General features: G+C 37.4%; 1 protein-coding gene across 8 annotated transcripts in view; it reads right to left on the bottom strand.

The window, feature by feature from the left end:
- The window catches only part of RBM33 (RNA binding motif protein 33), a 112,284-nt gene that overhangs the window by 71,832 nt on the left and 14,798 nt on the right, over positions 1-25,654 (bottom strand). For 5 of the 8 annotated variants that reach the window (XM_087946819.1, XM_087946822.1, XM_026680937.2 and 2 more), the window contains exons 3-7: positions 22,885-22,933; positions 15,781-15,857; positions 13,118-13,430; positions 11,522-11,641; positions 7,815-7,986 (exon numbers count right to left, since the gene is read on the bottom strand). In XM_087946819.1, the coding sequence (XP_087802945.1) occupies positions 7,815-7,986; positions 11,522-11,641; positions 13,118-13,430; positions 15,781-15,857; positions 22,885-22,933 (731 nt within the window). The remainder of the gene's footprint in view (positions 1-7,814; positions 7,987-11,521; positions 11,642-13,117; positions 13,431-15,780; positions 15,858-22,884; positions 22,934-25,654) is intronic. The other 3 variants (XM_087946823.1, XM_087946818.1, XM_087946821.1) reach the window with 1 other exon arrangement.

Below are 25,654 nucleotides of genomic sequence, written 5' to 3'. Positions count from 1 at the left end.
GGGAAGGAAGACTCGAGTTTAGGTTCAGGGCAAGTAATATGTCTTTTCACTTTCACACACAAATATTTATTCCAATTTTTGACTACCTTCAGCAAACTCATAACTTGAAAAGAGTGCCTATAAAATACTCCCCCCTCCCGCATCCCATCTAATGGTATCAGAAAAAAAAATTGCATACAAACAAAATCAGTATTCGGCATTCGAAAAACCATGTAATATTTTATATACACTGCTCAAAAAAATAAAGGGAACACTTAAACAACACAATGTAACTCCAAGTCAATCACACTTGTGAAATCAAACTGTCCACTTGGGTAGCAATACTGATTGACAATCAATTTCACATGCTGTTGTGCAAATGGAAAAGACAACAGGTGGAAAGCAGAGGCAGTTAGCAAGACATCCCCAATAAAGGAGTGGTTCTGCAGGTGGTGACCACAGACCACTTCTCAGTTCCTATGCCTTCTGGCTGATGGTTTGGTCACTTTTGAATGCTGGCGGTGCTTTCACTCTAGTGGTAGCATGAGACGGAGTCTACAACCCACACAAGTGGCTCAGGTAGCGCAGCTCATCCAGGATGGCACATCAATGCGAGCTGTGGCAAGAAGGTTTGCTGTGTCTGTCACCGTAGTGTCCAGAGCATGGAGGCGCTACCAGGAGACACGCCAGTACATCAGGAGACATGGAGGAGGCCAACAACCCAGCATCAGGACCGTTACCTCTGCCTTTGTGCAAGGAGGGACAGGAGGAGCACTGCCAGAGCCCTGCAAAATGACCTCCAGCGGGCCACAAATGTGCATGTGGCTGCTCAAACGGTCAGAAACAGACTCCATGAGGGTGGTATGAGGGCCTGACATTCACAGGTGGGGGTTGTGCTTACAGCCCAACACCGTGCAGGATGTTTGGCATTTTCCAGAGAACACCAAGATTGGCAAATTCACCACTGGCACCCTGTGCTCTTCACAGATGAAAGCAGGTTCACACTGAGCACATGTAACAGACGTGACAGGGTCTGGAAATGCCGTGGAGAACGTTCTGCTGCCTGCAACATCCTGCAGCATGACGGGTTTGGCAGTGAGTCAGTAATGGTGTGGGGTGACATTTCTTTAGGGGGCTGCACAGCCCTCTATGTGCTCGCCAGAGGTAGCCTGACTGCCATTAGGTACTGAGATGAGATCCTTAGACCCCTTGTGAGACCATATGCTGGTGCGGTTGGCCCTGGGTTCCTTCTAATGCAAGACAATGCTAGATCTCATGTGGCTGGAGTGTGTCAGCAGTTCCTGCAAGACGAGGGCATTGATGCTATGGACTGGCCCGCCCGTTCCCCAGACCTGAATCCAATTGAGCACATCTGGGACATCATGTCTCGCTCCATCCACCAACGCCAGGTTGCATCACAGACTGTCCAGACTGGGGGATGCTTTAGTCCAGGTGTGGGAGGAGATCCCTCAGGAGACCATCCGCCACCTCATCAGGAGCATGCCCAGGCGTTGTAGGGAGGTCATACAGGCACGTGGAGGCCACACACACTACTGAGCCTCATTTTGATTTGTTTTAAAGACATTACATCAAAGTTGGATCAGCCTGTTGGATCAAAGTTGGATCATCACTTTAATTTTGAGTGTAACTCCAAATCCAGACCTCCATGGGTTGCTAAATTTGATTTCCATTGATAAGTTTTGTGTGATTTTGTTGTCAGCACATTCAACTATGTAATGAACAAAGTATTTAATAAGAATATTTCATTCATTCAGATCTAGGATGTCTTATTTTTGTGTTCCCTTTATTTTTTTGAGCAGTGTATACACAGAGACATTTTCTGATGCTCAATTTCACAATGTAAATCCTAAACTTCAAATAGTCCTTGATTTATGATCATAACCCAAATCCCAGAGCCCAGATCCCAGAAATAAGTCATGCCATCTGTTAAGTTTTTGTTGTTGCCAAAACTGGAATCAAACATCAGTTTCCGGCACAAAACATCAGAAATATTGGTTATGTGGCTGTGGGATCCTGAAAACAACTCTACATGCAGGCCAGTTGCTGAGAGTCCAAAACAGAATTACATGGCTGCAGGGGGAAGGAGAACTACCTGTATTTTGTAATATGGGACTCATTTCAAAATTATTCTATAAAACACAAGAAAATGATTTGCCTCCAGAAATTGTGGTTTTCTGTACTCCAACACTGGAGGTTTTAAAGAGATTGGATAATAATTTGTTTGAAATGTTATAGGGTTGGACTAGAATGGAAACTAGGAGAGATTTAACCTGGAAATAGGGAGAAACTTTCTGACAGTGAGAACAATCAACCAATGGAACAGAAGTTGCCCTCGGAAGTTGTGGGAGCACCATCACTTGAGACCTTCAAGAAGAGATTGGACTGCCATTTGTCAGAAATGGTGTAGGGTCTCCCGCTTGGGCGGGGGGTTGGACTAGATGACCTACAAGGTCCCTTCCAACTCTGATTATCTGTTAAATCTGTTAGAAGGCCTCCAAGGTTCCTTCCAACTCTGTTATTCTGTTCTTTGTATATGATTCTTTGAATTGTTGTCCCTAAATAGCCTATTTCATGTTCACACACCTGCTTTAAAATGCTTGTAATTCAAGGGATTTTCCTTTTAATGTAAAAAGAGCAGCATTTAAGATATGGTTCTGCTGCATTCATAAGAAAAAATGTTTAACATATTTTTACCAACACATATCCAATCTTTACTGCAGAATTCTTTCACACACAGCTAATTCAGTGAATCAGCAATTATTCCTCTCGTCCTTCCAAGTGTCAAAATTAATTTGGCTACCCTTGGTAATAAAATGGTTTCAAATGCCATCTTTAATCAGCAAGTAAGGATGCTTTCCTCCAATAGAGACAACCTGTCATGAAAGGTCACCAAAAAGTGACAGAAAGGAAATTACGTTTGGAATTTCAACTAAAATATTAATTTCTATTTAAGTGTTTTCTCAATTTACGTCTACATGTTAAAGTAAAAGTTGTAACCACTCAATGGAATTCCATTTCTATACCCATAATTCTTATTAAGAGCAATCAGTCCTGAAAGAAAGTAATATTTATTACGCCACTTTTACTACATTTTTCACTAATAGACAACAATTATTGCAGATCGCTTAACTGCTCCAGCTAACAATGGCTTTTTGCAGAAAAAAAAAAATTTGAATAGGAACTGCAAAACTTGCATATTTGCAAGCTGCTAATGAGACATCACCAGGTTATTTTTATTGCTACAGTATTTTGATACCATTATTTATGAAAGCAAAGAAACAAGCTATCAAATAAATAATCAGTATTTCCAAACATTTTTAAAGATACTTCCATATAGACTTGCTAATCTTGTATCTTTCAATCAAGAGGTTGAAAATTAAAAAAGGAATTTTGCCCAATAAAAGCTAAGCACAATAAATTTCGCCCCTATAGTTTCTTAAAAATCACCTGAGACAGATTTTTTTTTCCGCAGCTGAATCTGTACTCTCCAAATGTTCCATTATCAAAGCAACCCACTATAAATTATCAATCTTTCCAGGCTTAACACAAAGTGGTTGTCTGTAGGCAAATAATAAACATACCACTCTGGTTTGCTCGTTTCATTTCTGGTTCCTTAAATCTCCCCAGATTTGTGCACTCACTACAGAACTAACTACTAGAAAAACACTGAAAAGTTTTAGGGAGAATCTCCCTTCAGGCGTTCCCTCCCCTTCAGCAAGTTACCAAATCTTTCACTCCTCCCCTCACTTAATGCTCCAGATTCCATCACCCTAAATGGATTTAGAATTGCCTATGAGGTCCCTCTGATATATACATCTAGTTCTCAGCTTACAACCATCCATTTAGGAGTCATTCAAAGTTTCAACACACTGAAAAAAAGTGGCTTCCAACTGGTCCTCACCCTTATGGCCATCACAGCATATCCATGTGGTGGTCATGTGACCAAAATGTGGATGCTTGGCAACTGGCATGTATTTAGGATGGTTGCCGACTGCCATTTATAACCAATCAGCTTCCAACAAGTGAAATCAATGAGAGAAGGCAGATTAACTTAAGGCCCACACTTAACAGCCTCAGCAAAAAGGTTATTATTCTGCCTGTCCTGTACAAATACTGTACAAAGGCAGATAGATAAACTCCACAAAGCATCCACACGAAGTCTTTTTTATTGGTTCATCAGGCATCCTGTCAACTCACACTTATGATGAGGTTCTTATGTCCAATCCTTTGCATATCTGAATTGTGGTGTAGGAAGATAATAAAGTCTCAACCCCATGATGATTGAAGCAGCCCCATGGTAATGGCTTCAGGCAAGAGTGAGGGAGATCTCCCCTGACCCACCAAAGGTCAATTTAGTGACCAATCTGGATTACAGATGTGACCACATGACATGGACTACATTTCCCAGGATACCTTAACTACATCTACCATGATGCATTCCCTTAAGGGGACAGCTCACAATTCCTAACTAACTATCCCAAATCCCATTAACGCTAAACTGTCTGGACAGCACAGTTATGAAATGGGAATGATTTAACCACCCTGCTTAGTCATGGAAATTCTGGCCCAATTATACCTGTAAATCAAGGATTATCTGTAAATTACAACTCCCAACAATTCTAACCACATAAAATCTGGAAAAAAAGAAACGTGGGGATATTGATGGGAGGGGGAGGCAGGTTGGAGGATTGCCCCACTGAGCAAAGCCCAACAACTTTTCCTATTTCATAGGTAGCATTTGATGTCATATGGCTCAATCCCCAGCAATGGGTAGTTCAGATACACTGAATATGAAAGATGTTTCAAACTGGTAGTCCCAAAGGTAGTTTTTCAAGAGGAAACTGGACTTGCTGGGTTTTTTTTCTTCTTCTTGGGAAATGTTTCTTTGGAAGTGAAACATTTTCAAGGAAGAAAAGAAGAAGAGAAAAGTCTTCAAAAGAAAACCTAGAAAGTCCAGTTGCCTCTTGAAAAACCAGTTTTGGGACAACCATGACAACTGAGAATCTCCATAGACATTCAAACTGGTAGCTTCGTTTAGTCCGTGTGAAATATATGGCTTATTCTAAAATTGTTTTTATTATTTATTATTTACTAATAATTATTTTTATTACTTCTGAATTAAGGTAAAGACGAGAGGCACATATAGTCATGTGAAAAAGTACACCCTCTTTGGTTTTACATATCAGGACATACTAAAATTCTTTTCATCTTTAGTTCTTAAAAAGAGGTAAAGATAACCAAGGGTGGGATTCAAATTTTGTAACTGGTTCTGTGGGCGTGGCTAGGTGGCCACGTTCATGTGACTGGGTGGGCATGGCTTTTTCTTTTTGGCAACCCCCCATTTTGAGCCTTCTAGGCCTCAGGGAAGCCTCCTGGGAGGGCATTTTTGCTCCCAGGAAGCTTTCCTGGAGCCCAGGAAGGCAAAAAATGGAGGGGGGCAGAGGGGCTGTGCCCCCCCTCCATTTTTTGCATTCCTGGGCCTCAGGGAAGCCTCCTGGTCAAAGCAGTAAGTAAGCGAGGGGAATCCCGGCACAGCTGATCATAGGAACAGCCGATCATCGATCATCGGGAGGAGGGGAAGAAATACCTTAAGGAGTGACTGGGTGGGGGAAGAACGCAATCAGCGATGTCGAGCATGCGCGCAATGTTGCGCGTGCACGATAAGGACTGACTGGGAGGGGAGGAGCGGGCTGAGAGGGCCAGGGCCAGCCAGATGCACTATTTGCCAATTCTCTGAACTGCGCAAAGTCATAGCAACTGGTTCTACACAACCGGTCCAAACCGGTACAATCCCACCCCTGAAGATAACCTCAGATGAACAACACACGATGTCATCATTTCATGTAATTCATAGACCTGCTCTGTCAATCTGTAAAATAGCAGAATTTCTTCAAGAGGCTTTCAACTCACAAAACATGAAATATCTACATTACTTGTATATGAGGTATCAGACCAGACAATGAATATGGCCATGTCTCTAATATGAGAGAAGAAATGTACTCCTGCAATAGTTTTACAGCAACATGTTCTGTTAGAAAAGTACAACGTATCTTCATATTGAACTTGTAACGCGGGACACTTCAAAAGAAGTCCTGTTTGTGTATAGTTTCACAAGATGTCCCGCTGAGACTCTAAATAATTCATTACCAAACCTGCCTGATTCCACCTTGCTATGACATCAATCTGAGATTTCTTTCAACAGTAGCATCCTTAATTAGCCAGTCCTTGCAGAAAAGCAGATTTGACCTGAAGCTGAGCAGACGTTGTGTGACACCTTAACATGTTTGTTCTCATATTAGAAAGGACAAGACCTATCTAAATTTACCAGTTTATATTATTTTACACATACAACACCGCCACAAAATCTTTAACAACTTCCCATCCTGAATAAATACAGATAGTCCTGAAGTTACAATGGCAATTGGGACCAAAACTGCAGTTGTTACTCGATGCGGTGGTAAAGCACATCACAGGTACACACTGCTTAGCAAGAACAATCTTAGCAATACAGGTTGTTGTTGTTGTAAACCCAATGTTTACAGTTTGCTAAGTGGGAAGCTGTGAGGGTTCCAGGTAAGCAGCATGGGGACAGTCATACACCAAGAGGGAGGGCTGGTGCAAGACAAGGCATGATCAGGGAATGGCCAACATCAGCCACATGGTGCTACAGGTGGGTAGAAGCAGCAGGAGAGATTAAATGGAACTACTTGTGACATTCCCTGCTGACTTTCTCATTGATTTTGCTTGTGGAAAGCCGGCAGTGAAGGTCACCGTTTACATGATCGTGCCTCCCTGCAACATCATAAATGCCAGTTGGTCACTAGAGCAGGGGTTGCCAACCTTTTGGACCTCAGGGACCACCAATCGCATAATTTTACATCCCGCAGACCAATAATATAAATTTTGACTGAAGGTGGCTTGCTGATGTTGGTGGGAAAGTCGGTCCCATATTCCAGAGCTGCAGTAGTCACAGGACTGGCCCATTGGTCATCCCGGAGCAGCTGCTCCTCCACCCGGGTGCACCGGCCTGCCATGGACTGGAGGAGCTGCTCCGGGATGACCAGAGGACCAGTCCTGTGACTACTGCAGCTCTGGAATATGGGACCGACTTTCCCACCAATGTCAGCAAGCCACCGCGGGGCGGATTTCTCTCTCCTGCCGTTGGTCTTACCTTCCATTTCCAGCTCGCATGGCTCTACTCAAGATAAGGTTTCTGCTTGGCCAAAGAGTGGGGGCTAGCAGGTGGGAAGGCCATGTGGGCAGCGCAGCCTTGTGTTCCCACGCAGCCTGGATTAACTGCTTTGGGGGAAACATTTCTCTGCGAACCACCGAAATTTTCTCACAGACTACCAGTGGTCCCTAGCCCACTGGTTGGCAACCACTGCACTATAGCACCTGTATCACAATGATGGTGTGATAGCTGGAATATAGCTGAACACCAACTGTTCTTCCATTTTTCTCAACTCTGCCATAACTTAAGCACCTTAATGGTCACTGAATATACATATGCCAAGGAGAACTCTCTGTACACAGATTAACATTATAAAAATGCTCTTGAACTGCAATATATATATATATCTATATATATGTTTTCTGAGGTTCCGAGATATATAGGTTCTGAGGTTCTGAGATATATATATATATATCTATATATATATATACACACCCGCACCCATACCCCCACACACAAACTTATCAGCCTCACTGCTTATAATTCACACCTTCACCAGTTATTTATATTTCTTATTATTCCTCTGTTGTTATTGTAACCAATCAAATATCTAGTTTTCTTAACCATTCATCTAAAGTCTTACCCAAAGTTTCTGGAATGTTTCTTCGTTCCCTTGTTATATCTGATAGCCTAATAATTGTTCCTTCTTTACGTTCAGTTTTGAACCGTAATCGACCAGATTCTTCATTATCTTCCTCCTCTTCATCTGATTCTTCTTTGATCTCTTCTTGAAACTCCAGATTTTCAATAACTGCCTGTAACAGATGAGGAAAGAATCAAATGCTGATCTTACATATTTACAAGGTTTGCAATCAAGAAAGCTATAAATTAGCGTGCATCGTGTATCAGCTGTCTATACAAGATATCTAAGCAACTCTAAGTCAAGATCTTTGAATGTTAATTTCACCATGCAATAATAAACCACAGGTCTTTCTTAAAAATCACATACTGTTCAATATTATAGCACTATGTGAAATTTAATTGATTTCACTATGGGGAATATGAAAGAAGTGATTTTAAAAAAAGAATGCAAAAAATTAATCCATGTTCAAATTCGGTTGATAGTAATTATGGCTAAACCACTTTACAAAACTGTGCAATTTTAGGACAGGCAAGGAAAGAGAAAAATGGCATCAAAATTGATCTTGGGAATCAAAAGTTTTTACTCATAAGAGCTAATACTCTGAAATACCCTTATAGAAATAACATTCATAGTAGCCATATATCTAGAGCAGTGGATTTCACTGCGGAGCTACAGGCAAAACTACAATCTTTGTATCTTGTCTATGGAGATCTCACTCATCCAGATCATGGTTTTCCCAAAGGTGCTTTTTTTCTAAAAGGCAACTGGATTTTTTTTGTTCCTTGAAGATGTTTCGCTTCTCATCCAGGAAGCGCCTTCACTTCAGAACATACAAATCTTGTCTGTAAGTTTTTGAAATATATCTCTTTAATCACTGCCATGGAAGTCTATACTAAACTGAAGATCAGTGTTTCATGTCAAGATAGGAGAATGCTGCATTTCTTATTATGAGTTCAGGAGGACGAATACTGGGTTGCAATATTGAAAAATAACTTGGGGAAGTCTACATAGTTTAAGAATTTTTCCAGGCTAAAAAAGTATAAAAGGAGAATGCTGCATTAAAACTGAATGGCTGTTTCTTTGCCGTGTTGGCAATGTTCATTGAAATTAAGTGGGAAAATTAAGGAATGTCAGCCTTCCCAGGCAGACCATGCAGGAAACATGACCAGGTGAATTAATACTACTTTATTGTAAGGTAGAGCCCGAAAATACAAATGTCCCACCATCTCTTTTATAGTCTGAGAGATTAGGAGAGGCTCTTCCCCTGTCCATTATGCAGTTGCAGGCTGATACCCCATCTGACCCTTCCTGAGGCAGTGTCTCTTCCCTTCTCCCATCTCTCAAGACTTTTCCCATATACCATTACAGTTAATGTATTTAGGACCACAGCTACAATTTTTTAACGGAAGTTTGGAAATCTTTCACACTGCTCACTTTCTGTAACTGAATGGGCATTGGTACCTACCTGATACGCCCATTCTCGTCGAGCTGCGTAGAGCATCCAGATAATGGGAGGTGCTCTAGTCTTCGCTCTGACAGGCTGAGCTATAATTGAAGGAACGCTCCTCCTCCTCCACGTGACATCTCCACGCGTTCCCCCAGTTTTACGAAGACGAGAAGACAACAACTATCCTCTCGTGTCAACTATATTAAAAGACTCAACTCTGAACTATAAACATCATTGGCGAACGGGATTCCCCCCAGACGGACCAAATAGGGTGGGGCTGGATGCTCTACGCAGCTCGACGAGAATGGGCATATCAGGTAGGTAGCAACACCCATTCTCCGTTGAGCTGCTGCGAGCATCCAGATAATGGGACATACCAAAGCCTGGCTTGTCCTACGGGAGGGAGTCCGTCTGGAGGGGGAATCCCGTTTCGGCCAATGATGTTTATAGTTCAGAGTTGAGTCTTTAATATAGTTGACACGAGAGGATAGTTGTTGTCTTCTCGTCTTCGTAAAACTGGGGGAACGCGTGGAGATGTCACGTGGAGGAGGAGGAGCTCACTTTCTGTAACTGAATAACCTCCCGCAAAGCATAACAAAAGAGTAAACAAGTTAATAAAATTATTGGAAGTGTAATAAAAATAACATTTGAGTGGAAGACAATTATATCATTTTCAACTGGATGACTTTGGCAAAATTCCTGTGTGGTGAAAGCCATAAAATAGTCTTTTACAGTTTGCATGGTATAGTGTTTTGGTACTTGTAGGCTACATTCTTCAATTACTGAAATTAATCTGTTAGGAATGATTGAAAAAGGGGAAAAAAATCAGTGCTATGTATTAGTTATGGTGCCTGTAAGATATTTTTTCAAACCTTACAATTCTACTTTTAATCTACACAGCACAGTGTTTTTAGTTGTAGGAAGTGCTTCAATATGCTTAAAAGAAGAAAATCATAGAATTTAAATACCAAGTAAACCAACTAGGATTCTAAGGAATACCCTAACTTGGATGATGAGCCCTTATTTTAAGGTGATAGAGGAAAAAAAATGAACTGCCTGTCAAACAATCCTGCTAAAGCTCCCACTCCTGGCTTCAAAAGAAACTGAGGATGAGGAAAACCTTAAATCCAAATATAATCCCTTCCCTCAAATACAGCCAGTGAAAGCTAAGAGTGGCAGCTAGCCTCTTGTAGAAGAGGAAAATAAAATAAATGCATCACAGAAAAATAAACTTATTGCTCAGGTAGTAACTGGTATTCTCATGGACGGCTGCCTTAAGTCACTCTAAATTTCTTGTCTCTATCTTCTAGCAAGGCATCTGTTCATCCGCCAGTTTTGAAATGTCAAGGATCAGAATTCTTTTGGAATGGAGCATACGGTATACAGCACATATTAAATATCTGGCCAAGATTCAGGTTTCATCACTAGCTTCTAAGACTGCTTTTCCTTTGATGCAACGGAGAAGGAAATCAAATTGAACAGGGAATGAGAAGTCTCAAGAGAAAACTGTAGAAGACTGGCTCACTAAAATGTCACTCAAGCACAACTGAGCTGTTGTTATTTGGGGTTTTGGGGTTGTTGTTTTTACATCTACTTGCTAGCAAATAGGCAGTGATGTCTATGGAATAAAGATAATACATGACAACATTGTGAGCAGATGAATGAAACTGTTTCAACTACATATAAGGAATGCTAGAAAAAGGTGACATTGTTCCCACAAAGAACAAAGTGAAAAATGATCAAGGATTTTATATCAAACAGAAGACACTTCAATGCAGAACAGTTAGTTCTGGTATAATGCTAGGCAGTTTTTAATTTCTGGTCACAGAGAGTAAAGAAGAGAGAAAGTACTGTGCATTTCCTTCTTGTCCCAAAAATACTGCTACAGACGGGGTTAAAGAAATTCAGATATGATACGAAACGAAAAGGAAATATTTGGCTGATGACTGGAGTGGACTCTATAACTCCAACGCTATTTGTAAGGGCTGCCAAAAATGAGAAACAAAAGGAGAAGCAGTTGTGACACAAGAAGCATGTATACCGCTCGCCTTCATATCTCATGTTTTTCCCTGAAAATGAGCATTCAGGAATGTTGATCATCCTAGTATATAACTCTGCTAAAAGTTAGCATAGGGTCATAATTTCTCTTTATAGCTACTTTCCAGTAGGAATATTGAGAAAAGCAATGTCAAAGATAAATACCAAATTGAAAATTCTATCTAAAATATGATTTTTTAATGTTCCAGCTTTTCTGCAGTACCTCTTCTGACTCATTTGGAGGTGACTGGGTATCAGCAACCTCTTTTAACTCTTCTTCAGCTACATATTCTTGTTGTTCAATTACTTGTTCTCCACTACAAGATTGTACATAATCTTCATCCTGAAAGAAATGCATAAGGAAGCCTTTCATTTAACCTAATTTTATTTTCTAAACATATCACTGCTTATTTATTCAGAAGGGGCTGGTATAAATGCAATCTTCTCAACTTGTTTGCCTGATTATCTGACTAGAAAAAAGTCACAAACTTCCATACTTCTGTACATTTTCTATCTCCAGCATCTTAAATCTACCTTAAATATAAAGCTGATTTGTGGAGATTAATTTTTTATCTGTGAATTAGGATTTAAATGGTGAATGGTGCTTAAGAGAAAATATAATACTAACCATGACAACAACTTTATACCTTGTTGAAACTAAAATTTTAAAGGATGAGAAGTTGGAATCTACATGATTATAAAAAGGTTATGAAGGGTGAAATATAACACTACTTTCATATAGGTTAAACCAAAATCATATTTAAAATCATATCCATACGAGGTAGCTATTTACTTTTTGTATCAATAATTTAGAAGATAAAACCTCTTGAAATTTAAAACATAACATCAGCATTACTATAATTATTAGTTTTTAAAACATGCAAGCTAGGAAAAAATTACATCTATTTACTTAAACCATATATACCTTATATTCCATAAAATGAAAATTAATTGCTTCCAGGCAGCTTACATAGCACATTGATGTAATGGTTCACATTAATTCCTTTAAAATGTAGGATTTCATATTTTAATTAAATAATCAATTAATTTGAGAGTAATACAATACCTTTATTTTCCATGAAATGTACTTTCCCATTAATTATTTATGTCTTATGAATCTAAGAATCACATACAGCATTATGTGATTTAGGCTTTAAACCAAAGATAAAGGACCAATAAATCCATTTACATTTGCTAGATTTTTAAAATTGAGAAATACTTCTAAAAAATGGCAATAAACATGTTCTCATTTCAACTCGGAGCAATGTACACAGAAAACATAGAAACTGAAACAAATTATATATGTGACATGTTCTAAAGCAACCTCAAATCTCTTTATTCAGGTTTAGACAGTTCTCAATTACAAAAAAAGGGGAGGGTGTAAATGAGTGAGCAGAACATCAATCACTTTGGAATATTAGCACCTTAAAGATGTCTTTAGCAGGTCAATAATCTTTTCACCTTCGAAGGACTTTATCAGATCTTGTCTAAAGCCTGGATAAAAGCTTTTGCATTAAGTACTTCTAACAATTGGCACTGCGTCTCCACCACACAAAGCTGTTTTCTTCCTTAAGGATACAATCTTCAAGGTCATGATTCTCAACTGCCTTCCAGAATGACAAAAGAGCATTACCTGCAGCCAAACAAGCTGTCAACACAAACTTTGTCACAGCCTAGATAAAGAAACTGGCAGACAGTGATAATAGGTCTAATTTTGCTCTGGTCCCAAGGGAGGTAAACAGATTTCAAATCAGTCTAAAAACCTAAGCATGTGCAGCAATGTTATCTCAAAAACTAAAGTAGGAGGAAAAAAACTCACCGGAAATTCATCTAGAGGTTCATTGATTTCAAGATCCAGCACTTCATCATTATAATTCTCTTCTTCACCCTGATCTTCCCCATATTCTATTTGGTCTTCTGTCAACTCAGCCTCTTGGCCTTCATACTGTTCTTCTGAATATTCCTCTGCATATTCTTCAGGAACATCTGATTTGTCATAACCAATTTCATCTTCCCCTTGTTCATATTCTAAGTCTTGTTCAATAGATGATGTTTCATTAGCATTCTCAGTGAGCTCAAAGGATGTCACCACGTTAGTTGTAGCATTAAGACTCACAGTGACATCTTGAGAACTAAAATATAGCAAAAAAAGGGGTTTTAGTTTAAATCAGAACATTAATACAGTGCATGAATTTTGCATAGAATGCAACAATATCCACCACATTAAGTAAATAATAATAATTGATGCATCAATTTGATTTCATGCCATTAACTCATAACATGCAAATCTATATCACTGTTCCATCAAATGACGGCTATTTGACCAAAGGGATCAAACCAACTATATGTTCTAACAGATTAGCCCGGCATATAAAGTGTGGGATTACTGAGCAAGTTGCATTCAGTTTTAAATCCCAGGTTAACAAATATACACAGGAGGTCAGCATCTGTTTTCCATTTAGTGCAATATTAGTTATCTATTATACTAGTTACATTAATATTACTGGGAACCAATGTTTTTGAATTTTAGGGTACTCTAAAGAAATATTTTTAAAAGGGTGTGCTTGAATATACTGCATCATGCTAGAATTTGCATTTAATTCTTATAAGCATCAATAGCAACAAATGTTCAATTTGAATTGTGTCAATAGCTCCTACCTAAATTCTGAGAAGGAATCACAGGTGTTCTGATAAAAAAAATTCCATAAAACCCTATTAATTCAGCAAATTAAAAAATGTTTTTTGTTCATTAAAATATACCAACTTGTGGTACATAAAGTTTCTTTTTAATCTCTCTCCAAAAATGATTTTTCAGGGTTTTGTTTATCTGTTTATATCCTGTTTCTTTCATTTTTCTCCCCACAAGTAGGTGGGATGAGAGAGTGATTGGTTCAAAGTCACCAAGTGAGCTGCCATGACCAAAAGTGGAACTAAACTTGGATTTTCCCAATGCCAATTCAAGTTGTCAATCCCAAAAACCACAACATGCAAAAGTCACAGAAATGAACGAATTAGAAGGCAGTGATGCTTTCAAAGTCAGGTCTCAAACATGCAGCTCTGTCCTGGATGTAAAGACCCAATTCAATCATTATTATATGTGAGCCACTTCTGGGCAAGCTGAGTCCTGAATAAAGAGTTCAGAGTCAGAATTGTTCTGTTGTTATGTGTGATATCAGAAATAGAAATATGATCTAGATATTATATGCGGTTTGCTATATTTTAATTAGTAATTCTGCTTTGCCAAGAAACTTTTAGCAAAGGCAGAATTGATTAAAGATGGTTGTAACTCATTTTTTTCTATGAAACATCATGGTTGAATCATTATGCAAATGAGAAAGTGAGAACAATTATTTAGTTTAATGTGTCAAGCAATCTTTTAATAGGACTAATTTCAATCACATTGATCTATATTGTTATTCTGTATGAGTGTACATATTCAGTTTTGCAGAGGCTGATTGGTAGAATGATTTTATTTCTCTCCATCAACAAGAAGATGGGGAAAGATGTGTACTTAAAACAAATAGGAGGGTGAAAAGATAAAATATACCAACAATGTACCTAAAAAATTCAACAGAGCTATTTCATTTTTTTTAGAAAGCCGAATAATTCTACAAATGTCTACGGAGATTCTCAGTCATCCAAGTCATATTGTCCCACAGGTGCTTTTTCCAAAAGGCAACTGGACTTCCTTTGTTTTTCCTTGAAGACATTTTGCTTCTAACCACAATTAGAACTGAAGAACTTCTTGGATGAGAAGCAAAACATCTTCAAGTAAAAATGAAGAAAGTCCAGTTGCCTTTTTAAAAAAGCACCTCTGGGATAATTGTACAAGTGTATTCTTAACACAAATGAATAAAACAGCAGTTCTTAATTCAATTTTGCAGTTAAGATTATGTAGCAAACCAGACATCCTATTTCTTCTTGGAAGCATTTAACCAAAGTATTATTTTAATCAGTTACACTTAGCAATAATTACATTCCTAATGGTATATACATTAAAGAAAAGTTATGTAATTATAAACTCACATTGGAATAGCTATTCCTAAGGAATCCCTAGAAGCAATTAAAATTTTGGAGGAGGTTACCACAATTCTGAAAAGAATGCATCTGGGAAATCTGGTCCTATACTACCATTATTTTCTGTTTTAATACCCAGCCGAAAATGAGTTTAATTCTTATATACTTGTCTGAAATGGGTTTCCTGGCTAAGCAGGGGATTGGACTAGAAGACCTCCAAGGTCCCTTCCAACTGTTATTCTATTCTATTCTATTCTATTCTATTCTATTCTCTATTCTACTCTACTCATAGATAAAATGATGTTGTAACAAATGATAAAGTCATGGTTAATGCCTCAAAGATAATACTTCTTACACCCGACAGCACTTTTTATGTGCTGTTCTAGGGCAGGAATACAAACAAATATTCTGAATGTGCCAATAGAGAAAACAAACTACAATACTTGGCTCAAATAAGACACAAACCTGTAATGCTGATCCTCTTCATTATCACTTTGCAGAAGATCATCATTCAGTTCTTCATCTGACATATCAGACTGAGTCTAAAATTGGGAGAGGGGAGAAAAATCACTTTTTTGAGCTGGACTTGAGACATAAATGAATATGGGGAGAAGGCGGAGCTTCGTCGCTGCGATACAGCTGCAATCTCGGGGCTCTGAGATCGCAGCTGATATCCCCGCTCCTGGTTGGTCCTAACGGACCTAAACCGTCCCGTAGAGACGCGGTGACAGTAAGGCGCGTTCTGTAGATCCCAGGGACATCGCAAGTCCCTGGTTGATCCAGAAGAAGCCCTTTTACCATCGTGCGGGAGGCAGCCATTAAGCTGCTGAAGTTGGGACAGCTCCGGAAGGAAGAGACAAAGAGAAAGTGTATCGGCTGGTGAGGATACTTTTTTTTTTTTACTTGGGACTTAGGGACACCCTAAAATGAGAAGGAATCTGTAAAATTCTTGACAAAATTTGACTTAGCGGCGATTTTTTTCTTTAAGAATGTCAAAATGAGGCTTGGCTTTTTATTTTTACTTTTTTTTCCTCTTCACTGAACTTCTATTGCGATCTAGTTAATCAGACTGGTTTTTTCTTTTATATTTACTTGCTTTCTTTTCCCCTTTTTAACTGTTTATATTATATAAAATAGAGGCTCCCTTTAGTATTTTTTTTTAAAATATACATAAACATATATATATACTTTTTTCTTTTCTTTTAGGCTTTTTTAGGGGGAAAGAAGTGGGGAGAGGCTTTAAGAAATTTTGCAACACTGCCAACTAGAGGCTTGAAAATATTTTATTTGAAGTTGAGAGCTGGGAAAAAAAATTCTTTTCAAGGCTACTGGAAGTGATAAGATAGAGGGAAGAGCGCTGGAGGATGTTTATACAGGTGCTCTTTGGGACTTCTATTATCAATTGAATATTTGAAGCTTGGCCTTGAAATTTGTGGAGAAGCCAAATAAGAGACTTGGATAAATAAAAGGCAGTGTGTGCTTCCATTTTTTATTTACTGGTTTATCCCTCCCCTCTAACCCCACAATATTTTGTAATATTGGTATACTTATTTTTTATTTTACCTTATTATTATTATTTTTTTTAAACGAGAAGCCTCAGGATATTTGTTTTTTTTTTTTTGTTTGTTTTTTAATTGGGATATTTGCCTCTTTATTTCTACTTTAGACTTATTTTTATGGTTATTTTCCATTTTTTGAGGTCTTTTAATTGGATTAAGGTGAGAAGAACCTGAAGAACTCCTTTTTTTTTTTTTTTGCTTATTACTTTTTAATATTGTTGGGCTTTATTTTGTCTTTTTCTTCTCTTTATTTTTAATTTTTACTTTTGAACTATAATTGAGTATTTTACAGCTGGATTAAGGTCTTGAAGAACCTGAAGAATTCCTCTTTCCTAATTTTGGGCTTTTTACTTTTTTACTTTTTACTGGCTTTTTTTTCTTTTTGGTGTTTTCTTTTTTCCTAATTGGATTACAATTGGCTACCTTATTAATTGGATTAAAAGAGCCGGAAGACTCTGAGCCACGGAATGAGTAAGAAAATTTTATCTTTGGGCATTTCGACTTCTGCTTCTGTCTCCCCATCAACTGGAGGACGACTTTCAATAATGGCGAAACAAGATAAAGCACAAGTGGATTTAGCGATGGTTATGCAAGGAATACAAGAACTAAAAATGAGTATGGAACAAAGAATGGAGAGTATTGACCAAAGAATTGGGAAGATTGATGAAAAATCTGAAAATGTTCAACAGATGATGGTGAAACATGATGAGAGAATCCAAAAAATAGAAGAGAAAGATAAGCAAAGAGATGGCATAATTGGAAATATTGATAGTAGATTAACAACGGTTGAACAAGGAAAAAGTGAGATGTTGAAGTGGGAGATGGACAGGTCAGAATTTTACCTTAGATTCCAAAATATTGAGGAAGAAAAAGGACAAAATTTGGCTGCTGTAATGATTGAAATCTTGGCTGGAGCCTTGGAAATAACAGAGGAAAAGATGATGGATGGGGTAGATGAGATATATCGAGTCTTCACAAGATATGCGATGAGGAACCAACTACCAAGAGAGGTCCATGTCAGATTCACCAAAAAAACTATTAAAACTCAAATATTACAAGTGGCAAGAGAGAAGGTGTTGAAATACAAAGACAAAGAGATTGTGGTTTTAAAACAACTACCCAGAAAAGTGAGAGAGATTAGAAGAGAATATCGATTTTTGACCAAAATACTATTGAAAAAAGAGGTGAATTATAGATGGCTGATTCCAGAAAGATTAATGTTTACATGGCAAGAACAGAGACATAGAATTGATTCAATTGAGAAAGCAGAAACATTCTACAAGGAATTTTTGAAAGAAGAGAAATGGAGATGGAAAAAGAGAACATTTTAACTGAATTTGAAGAGGACCAAATGGGAGCAGGGAAAAGAAGTAGGCGCAATAGGTGGACAGGTGGAGACCAAAGAACAACGTGAAGTAAGATCCACGAGAGCTGTTAGACCTAAATATAAAGCATAACCATGGAGGAAAAAAAACTGATTTCCATGAATATAAATGGACTGAATTCAGCTACCAAAAGAAGAAATTTTTTTCACAAATTAGAGAAGCTAAAATTTGATATAATTTGTCTACAAGAAGTACATATTAAAAAACAACACGAACAATTACTGGCACGATCAAAATTAGGGAAAATATTTACTTCTCTGACTCACTGTAAGAAAAGAGGAGTGGTTTTGTACGTTAGAGAAACCATTCCAGCAAAACTGATTTATACTGATGAAGACGGAAGAGTATTAATGGTTGAAATAGTGGATAATAATACATAAACGCTCTTGGTTGCAATTTATGCCCCGAATGATAAACAAGAAGAATTCTATAAAAAATTACACATGAAAATAATTGGACTGGACTATGTTAATATACTTATGATGGGAGATTTCAATGGAATTGTAGACAATAAACTGGACTATACAGCAAAAGCAACACGACAAAATAGGAAGACTCTTCCTAAATCCTTTTTTAAAATGACAGATGAATAAAACTTAAAAGATACATGGAGAGAAAGAAATGCTAAAATTCAACAATATACTTTTTATTCCAATAGACATTTATCATGGTCCAGAATAGATATGATTTGGACATCAACAGAATTATTATCCAATATTCAAGAAATAAATATTGAAACAAGTACATGGGCAGACCACAATCCAATGACAATTAAATGGAAAGGACAAAAAGAAGATCTAGATGGACATTAAACAATACTATTTTAAAGGAAAAAAACTTTATACAATGGATGGAAAAAGAATTGGCCTTCTTCTTTAATGAAAATAAAAAAGAAGATACTTCAATACAGAATGTTTGGGATACAATGAAGGCATATGCAAGAGGATTAATAACAGACTATACAAAGAAAAAGAACATTAGGAAGAGGCAAATGATTAAAGCTTTAGAAGATGACCATAAAAAACTGGAAAAAGAATTACAGAAAACGCCACAGAAAAAAAATGTTAAACTCAAAATGGATATAATCAAACATAAAATGGATCAAGTAGAGAAAGAAGAACTGGCACAAAAATTAGAAGTGCTAAACAGAACTATTTTGAAGATGCAAATAGGCCAGGTAGATGGTTAGCATATAAATTGAGAAAAGAGAAAGAATCAAGGAAAATATTACAGTTAATAGACATCAAGGTCAAATTTGTTATGGTAATAAAGAGAAAAGGCAATTATTCGAGATTTCTATGGACAATTATATAAACAGGAGGATCTTGATGAGGAAAAAATTAAACAGTATTTACAAAATGCTAACCTACTTAAGATATCTGATGAAACTGGGAAAATGTTAGAAAGTGCTATAACAATGATGGAACTAACCGAAGCACTTAACAGACAGAACAATGGAAAAGCACCAGGACCAGATGGTCTCCCGGCAGAATTTTATAAAACATTACAAGAATCGTTGAGCACTTCACTGTTAGAAGTCATGAATGAAGTTATGATAAACAAGAAAATACCTAAAACATGGTCAGAAGCTTATATTACACTTATCCCAAAAGAAGGGGTTGACCCACTACAAATTAAGAACTATAGACCTATTTCCTTATTGAATGCAGATTATAAAATCTTTGCTTCAATCTTGGCAGAGAGGCTTAAAAAATACTTAAACAACTTCATTCACCCTGATAAGAATGGATTTTTACCAAAGAGACAAATTAAAGACAATATGAGGGTAATCCTGGACACATTGGAATATTATGAGGCGCACCCTGAAAAACAAATGGCTTTGATATTTTTAGATGCCCAAAAGGCATTTGATAATGTGAATTGGAGATTTATGTTATTATTATTGGAACAGATGGGCTTTGCTAGAAAATTTATCCAAGCAATAGAAGCCATATATTATAAGCAAACGGCAAAAGTAATGATAGATGGAGAATTTACAGACTCTATTAATATTAAAAAGGTACAAGACAAGGATGCCCATTATCTCCTTTGTTATTTATATTGACTTTGGAAGTGCTAAATAGAAATATTAGAGAGGATACAAACATAAAAGGAATGAAAGTTAAAAGGAGGAATTTAAACTGCAAGCCTTTGCAGATGACTTGGTTTTTATTTTGGAAGATCCTCTAGAGACAGCTTTAAAACTATTGGAAAAGATAGAGATGTACGGTGAGATGGCTGGCTTGAAAATAAATAAAGATAAAACAAAGATTTTGACAAAGAACATGCTGTTAAGACAAAGAGAAGAGCTGGCAGACTTATTGAAAATTCAAGTTCTGAACAAAGTTAAATATTTGGGGATATATTTGGCGTCAAGATGTACTACACTGAAAGAGAATAACTATATTAAACTTAAACAGCAGATAGCATCTGATTTGAAAAAAATGGGAAAACCTACAATTGTCATTGATAGGTAGAATTTCAACAATTAAGATGAATATTTTACCTAGAATTTTGTATTTGTTCCAAACAATACCAATTAGGTTAGGTAAGGATTACTTTGAAGAACTGAATAAAATTGTGTTGAAGTATATATGGCAAGGTAAGAAAGCGAGAATAAAATTAAAACTTTTACAGGATGCTAGAACTAGAGGAGGATTTGGCCTCCCTAATTGGGAGTTGTATTATCAAGCTGCAAACTTAATGTGGGCTAAAGAATGGATAATGTTAAGAAAGACCAGATTGTTGGCATTAGAAGGACATGATTTATTATTGGGTTGGCATGCTTTTTTATGGTATAAGGGAACTAAATCACAGGGTTACTTTAGAAGGCATTGTATACGGGAATCGTTATGGTTGAATTGGGAGAAAACTAAGAAACAATGTTATTTGAAAATCCTAGTTTGGTTATCAACTATTGAAGCTTTTTCTTATCCTATAATCTATAAGAAGGAACAAACAGTTAGATATGGGGAATTATTAGATGAAAAGGGTGAACTTAAAAGCGATGCAAAATTTAGAAGAACAAGGCATAAAGATGAATTGGTTTTCATATGCGCAAATACATTCAAGGTATCTTAAAGATTCTAAAATGGAAGGATTCTATGATAAATTGACTGGTTTAGATAGGATTTTGACAGGTACTGATGAAAAAGTGATCAAAAAATTATATAATTATTTGTTGGAAATTAAATTAGAGGAAGAACAGGTTAAAGAAACAATGATTGCTTGGGGAAGAATTTTGGATATGGGATTGATTTAGAGAAATGGCAAAAATTGTGGTCTCAAAATTATAAAATGACAATGTCAACAGCATATAAAGAAAATTTGTATAAGATGTTTTACAGGTGGCATTTTCCCCCGACAAGAATAGCAAGAATGTTCAAGAATAAATCTGAAAAGTGCTGGAAATGTCATCAGATACCTGGCTCATATTACCATATGTGGTGGACTTGTGAGGACGCTAGAAAATATTGGACTAGAATTCGCATATGGTTGGAAAAAATGACAAAGAAGCATATAGATTTGAAACCAGAGATTTTTATTGGGAATCTTACCTGATACATATAATAAAAACTTAAAGTATTTGATTGTAAATGTATTAACAGCGGCTAGGATTGTATTTGCTAAAAATTGGAAGAATGAGAAAATACCATTAGAAGAAGAAGTTATTAAGAAAATATTGGAATGTGCTGAAATGAGTAGATTGACATTTGAAATTAGAGAACAAGAAGATAAACAATTTTATGAAGTTTGGGATCTTTTTATCAATGGTTAGATAAAACAATATAATAATAGAATATTTAGAAACCTAGGAAATAATGAATATACATTTTTGGGGGGGGTTTTGATAATATTTTGATAATATTTTATTAAGATAGACTTGGTATGATTTTATGATTTGTTAGAAAATAAATTAACTAAACTATAGTTATCTCGCTTAAGTATGAATTAGTAAAATTATAGTCAAATGATTGTTTAATAATGATATTAGGATATATAATTGTTGATTGATAATATGACTTATTATGTAATATAATTACTATGACTATGAAATGGATGCACAAAAAGGAGTGGTAAACCAACCGATACACTGTCTGTAAATTTATGAAGGATGATGATGTTTTTATGTTATGTTTTATGTTTTATGTGTTTTTTGTTTGTTGTTAAAATTAATAAAACTTTTACTTAAAAAAAAAGACATAAATGAATATGAATGGTAATAAAAATGAAGTGATATAAAATAAACAGGCAAGCCTCCAGCATGGCATTTGAATTTCTTTACCGGACCAGCAAGTGACAGATGATTCTAAACCATCAAGAGTTGTATTGATGTGGGTTTAAGTAATCAAATTGCCATTTTTTTTTTGCACTATAAGACACATTCTTTCCCTCCAAAAAAGTGGTGGAAATGTCTCTTTTACAGAGCGAATATGGGCCAGTTTTTGGCCTGCAGAGTGCTTCTGGATGCCAAGGAGAGAAAAAACAGGACGCATGGAGTCAAAAAACTATTTTTTTCTTGTTTTCCTCCTGTAAACCTAGGTGCGTCTTATAGTCTGAAAAATATGGTATTTTTTAAACTAACAACTGTCTTAAGCATATATTTTAAACAGGCTGATTTTTACCTTTTTGCCAATCAACAAATCTTCTCCTAGTAAGTCATCATCCAATTCACTAGAAAAAAGAAAAGAGATACAGTCAGTACTTCAAAACAGTGGAAAAATTTCATCATTTAAGTCAATGTCATTCTATTTTACCCCAAATATACCTGAGGATCTCAGCAATAATGCAGACTAAAATGAGAGTGATTTCATTTTTCAGAAAGTGAGAAACTCCCATTTGTATATTAAAATAAATTATTGGTAGTCCTCAACTTACAACCAGTTAGTGACCACTGAACTACCCGGGAGCTACTTAGGATCCAGATTTGAAGTCACAATGGTTGTCCCTCCCCGCAGTCATGTGACCTTTGGGTGCTTTCAACTGAGCCACATTTATGGCTACTTCCAATGTGCTGCAGTCATGTGAACACATTTTACGAGTTTTGTTGATTTATATCTCACCTTTTTTACAAAAAAGGGAAGCAAACATATCTTCCTCATCATATTTTCCCTTCAATAAAAGCCCTATAGGTTAGGCTGAGTTTTCTCAAACATGGCATTTACATCCAGTTATTGGCAAAAGTGTGCCTACAGGAACGCTATGGTCCACTTAACAACCACCAAGTTTGTTTAATGACCACAGCAGCCACTTTACAACTGCAACATTCATTTAACTACTGTTGTAAAAAAGGTTGTAAAATTGTATCTTTGATGCGGATGTACCGATGTATATTACAACAGTCATGATTGGCAGGCGCTGTTATGGTCATTGGTCAAGAGCTACTTGTAGAGAATAAAGCCAATGCTAGATGTAACTTATAATTCTGGTTTATTCCAAAGGAAAGCAATTTCTGTTTCGAAAGCAGAGTAATTTGCTCTTTAAATAAAAATTTTCTCCCACCAATACTTAATGATGCTAAAGTGTACTAAGATGTACTAAGTTCATGGAAAGGGTCCTCAACTTGAGCAGAATTTAATTCAAAGAGGTGGCCTGTTTTAATTCTTTACAAAATGAGCTAATTTCTACACTATAAACTTTAATGTCACTTTGAATGTACACTAATCGGCATACATTAAAATTGGCATACATACTTTGTTGCATACAGCTCTCAAAGGGTCATCATCTCCAATATACACTACATAAACATGAAATGACTGGCTGGCTGGCTGGCTGGCCGGCCGAATGAATGAATATGTATATACCACATATATTATATGACTGAGAGAAACAACACAGTCTAGTTTGGATGTATAGATGGTGAGAAAAACAAATCTTGTGAGTTTACCAGACGGACGGCACAGGGAACAAAGCTGTTACAGAATCTGGAAGTCCTGCTAGAAATACTTCAAAACCTCCTCTCCAAAGGGAGCAACAGAAACATAGTGCTTGGGTCTTGAGCTGCCAACCTTCTGGTCAACAAGCTCAACATCTTAGCCATTAAAACTTTAATTAACCCAAGTTAAACATGATCTGAATGCAGGACATTTCCACCAGCCCCTTACCATGATTATTCACTAGTTAACACAGAATTAACAAGCATCATGGGCCTCCATATAGAGGAAGGACCTTCAGGGAGTCCTCAATATGAGTGTAATGGAACCTGCTCATCATAAGTTGTGATGGTCGTAAATCAGAGCATCATACGATCCACGCAATTTTATGGGGGGGAGGGTTGCACCAATAGTTAAAGTTCACTATAGTTAAGTGAACTTTTTGTTCCCTATGGAATATTGTTGCCAAAAATTGGAAGTAAAAGCAGTAAAAAACATATATATAGTAATGTGACTGCAGGACCCTGCAAATGGCCATAAATGCAGGCCAGTTTTCAAATGCCTGAAATGTGATCACATGACTGGGGATGGATGTCTATGGAGATACTGAGTCACACCAGGTCAGTGGTCGCCAACTGGTGGGCAGGGACCACTGGTGGTTGGCAAGAAAATTTTGGTGGTCCGCAGAGAAATGTCCCCCCCAAGCAATTAATCCAGGCTGCACAAGAACACAAGGCTGCACCACCCACATGGCCTGCCCACCTGCTGGCCTCCACCCTTCAGCCGAGTGTAAACTTTACCTTGAGTAGAGCCATGCGAGCTGGAACTGGAAGGTAAGAGGAATGGCAGGGGAGGGAGATCAGCCCCAGGGTGGCTTGCTGACGTTGGTGGGAAAGTCGATCCCATATTCCAGAGCTGCAGTAGTCACAGGACTGGCCCTTTGGTCATCCTGGAGCAGCTCCTCCATGGCAGGCCGGTGCACCCAGGGGGAGGAGCAGATGCTCCGGGATGACCAAAGGGCCAGTCCTGTGACTACTGCAGCTCTGGAATATGGGACCGACTTTCCCACCAACGTCAGCAAGCCACAGTCAGTCAAAATTCATATTAGTGGTCTGCGGGATTTAAAATTATGAGTTTGGTGGTCCCTGAGGTCCAAAAGCTTGGCGATCCCTGATTCAGGTCATGGTTGTCCCAAGGGTGTTTTTTCAAGACGCAACTGGAGTTTTTTGTTTTTCTTGAAAGACGTTTCGCTTCAGAAGTAGAGAAAAAGCTTTTTGGATGAGAAGCGAAACGTCTTCAAAGAAAAACCAGAAAGTCCAGTTGCCTCTTGAAAAATCACCTTTGGGAATGGGAGTGGAGCAGCCATTGGAACATGACAGAAGAAACTTCTAAAACAACCTTGGTATAAGATGAAGAATGAATGTGATCCAACACAGACATGACTGTTCAGCCTATGCTGTGAAGCTAAGAGAAGTAAAACGAGCTACTTCTCTGCTCTTATTTCAACCATGGAAAACCACCC

The sequence above is a fragment of the Notechis scutatus genome, chromosome Z, assembly GCF_049901735.1.
Source record: "Notechis scutatus isolate UNSWTSFEM ecotype Mainland chromosome Z, rNotScu1.2, whole genome shotgun sequence".
NCBI lineage: Eukaryota > Metazoa > Chordata > Lepidosauria > Squamata > Elapidae > Notechis > Notechis scutatus.
The sequence above is the reverse complement of the archived record's forward strand: the minus strand, read 5'-3'. Positions and strand labels throughout refer to the sequence as shown.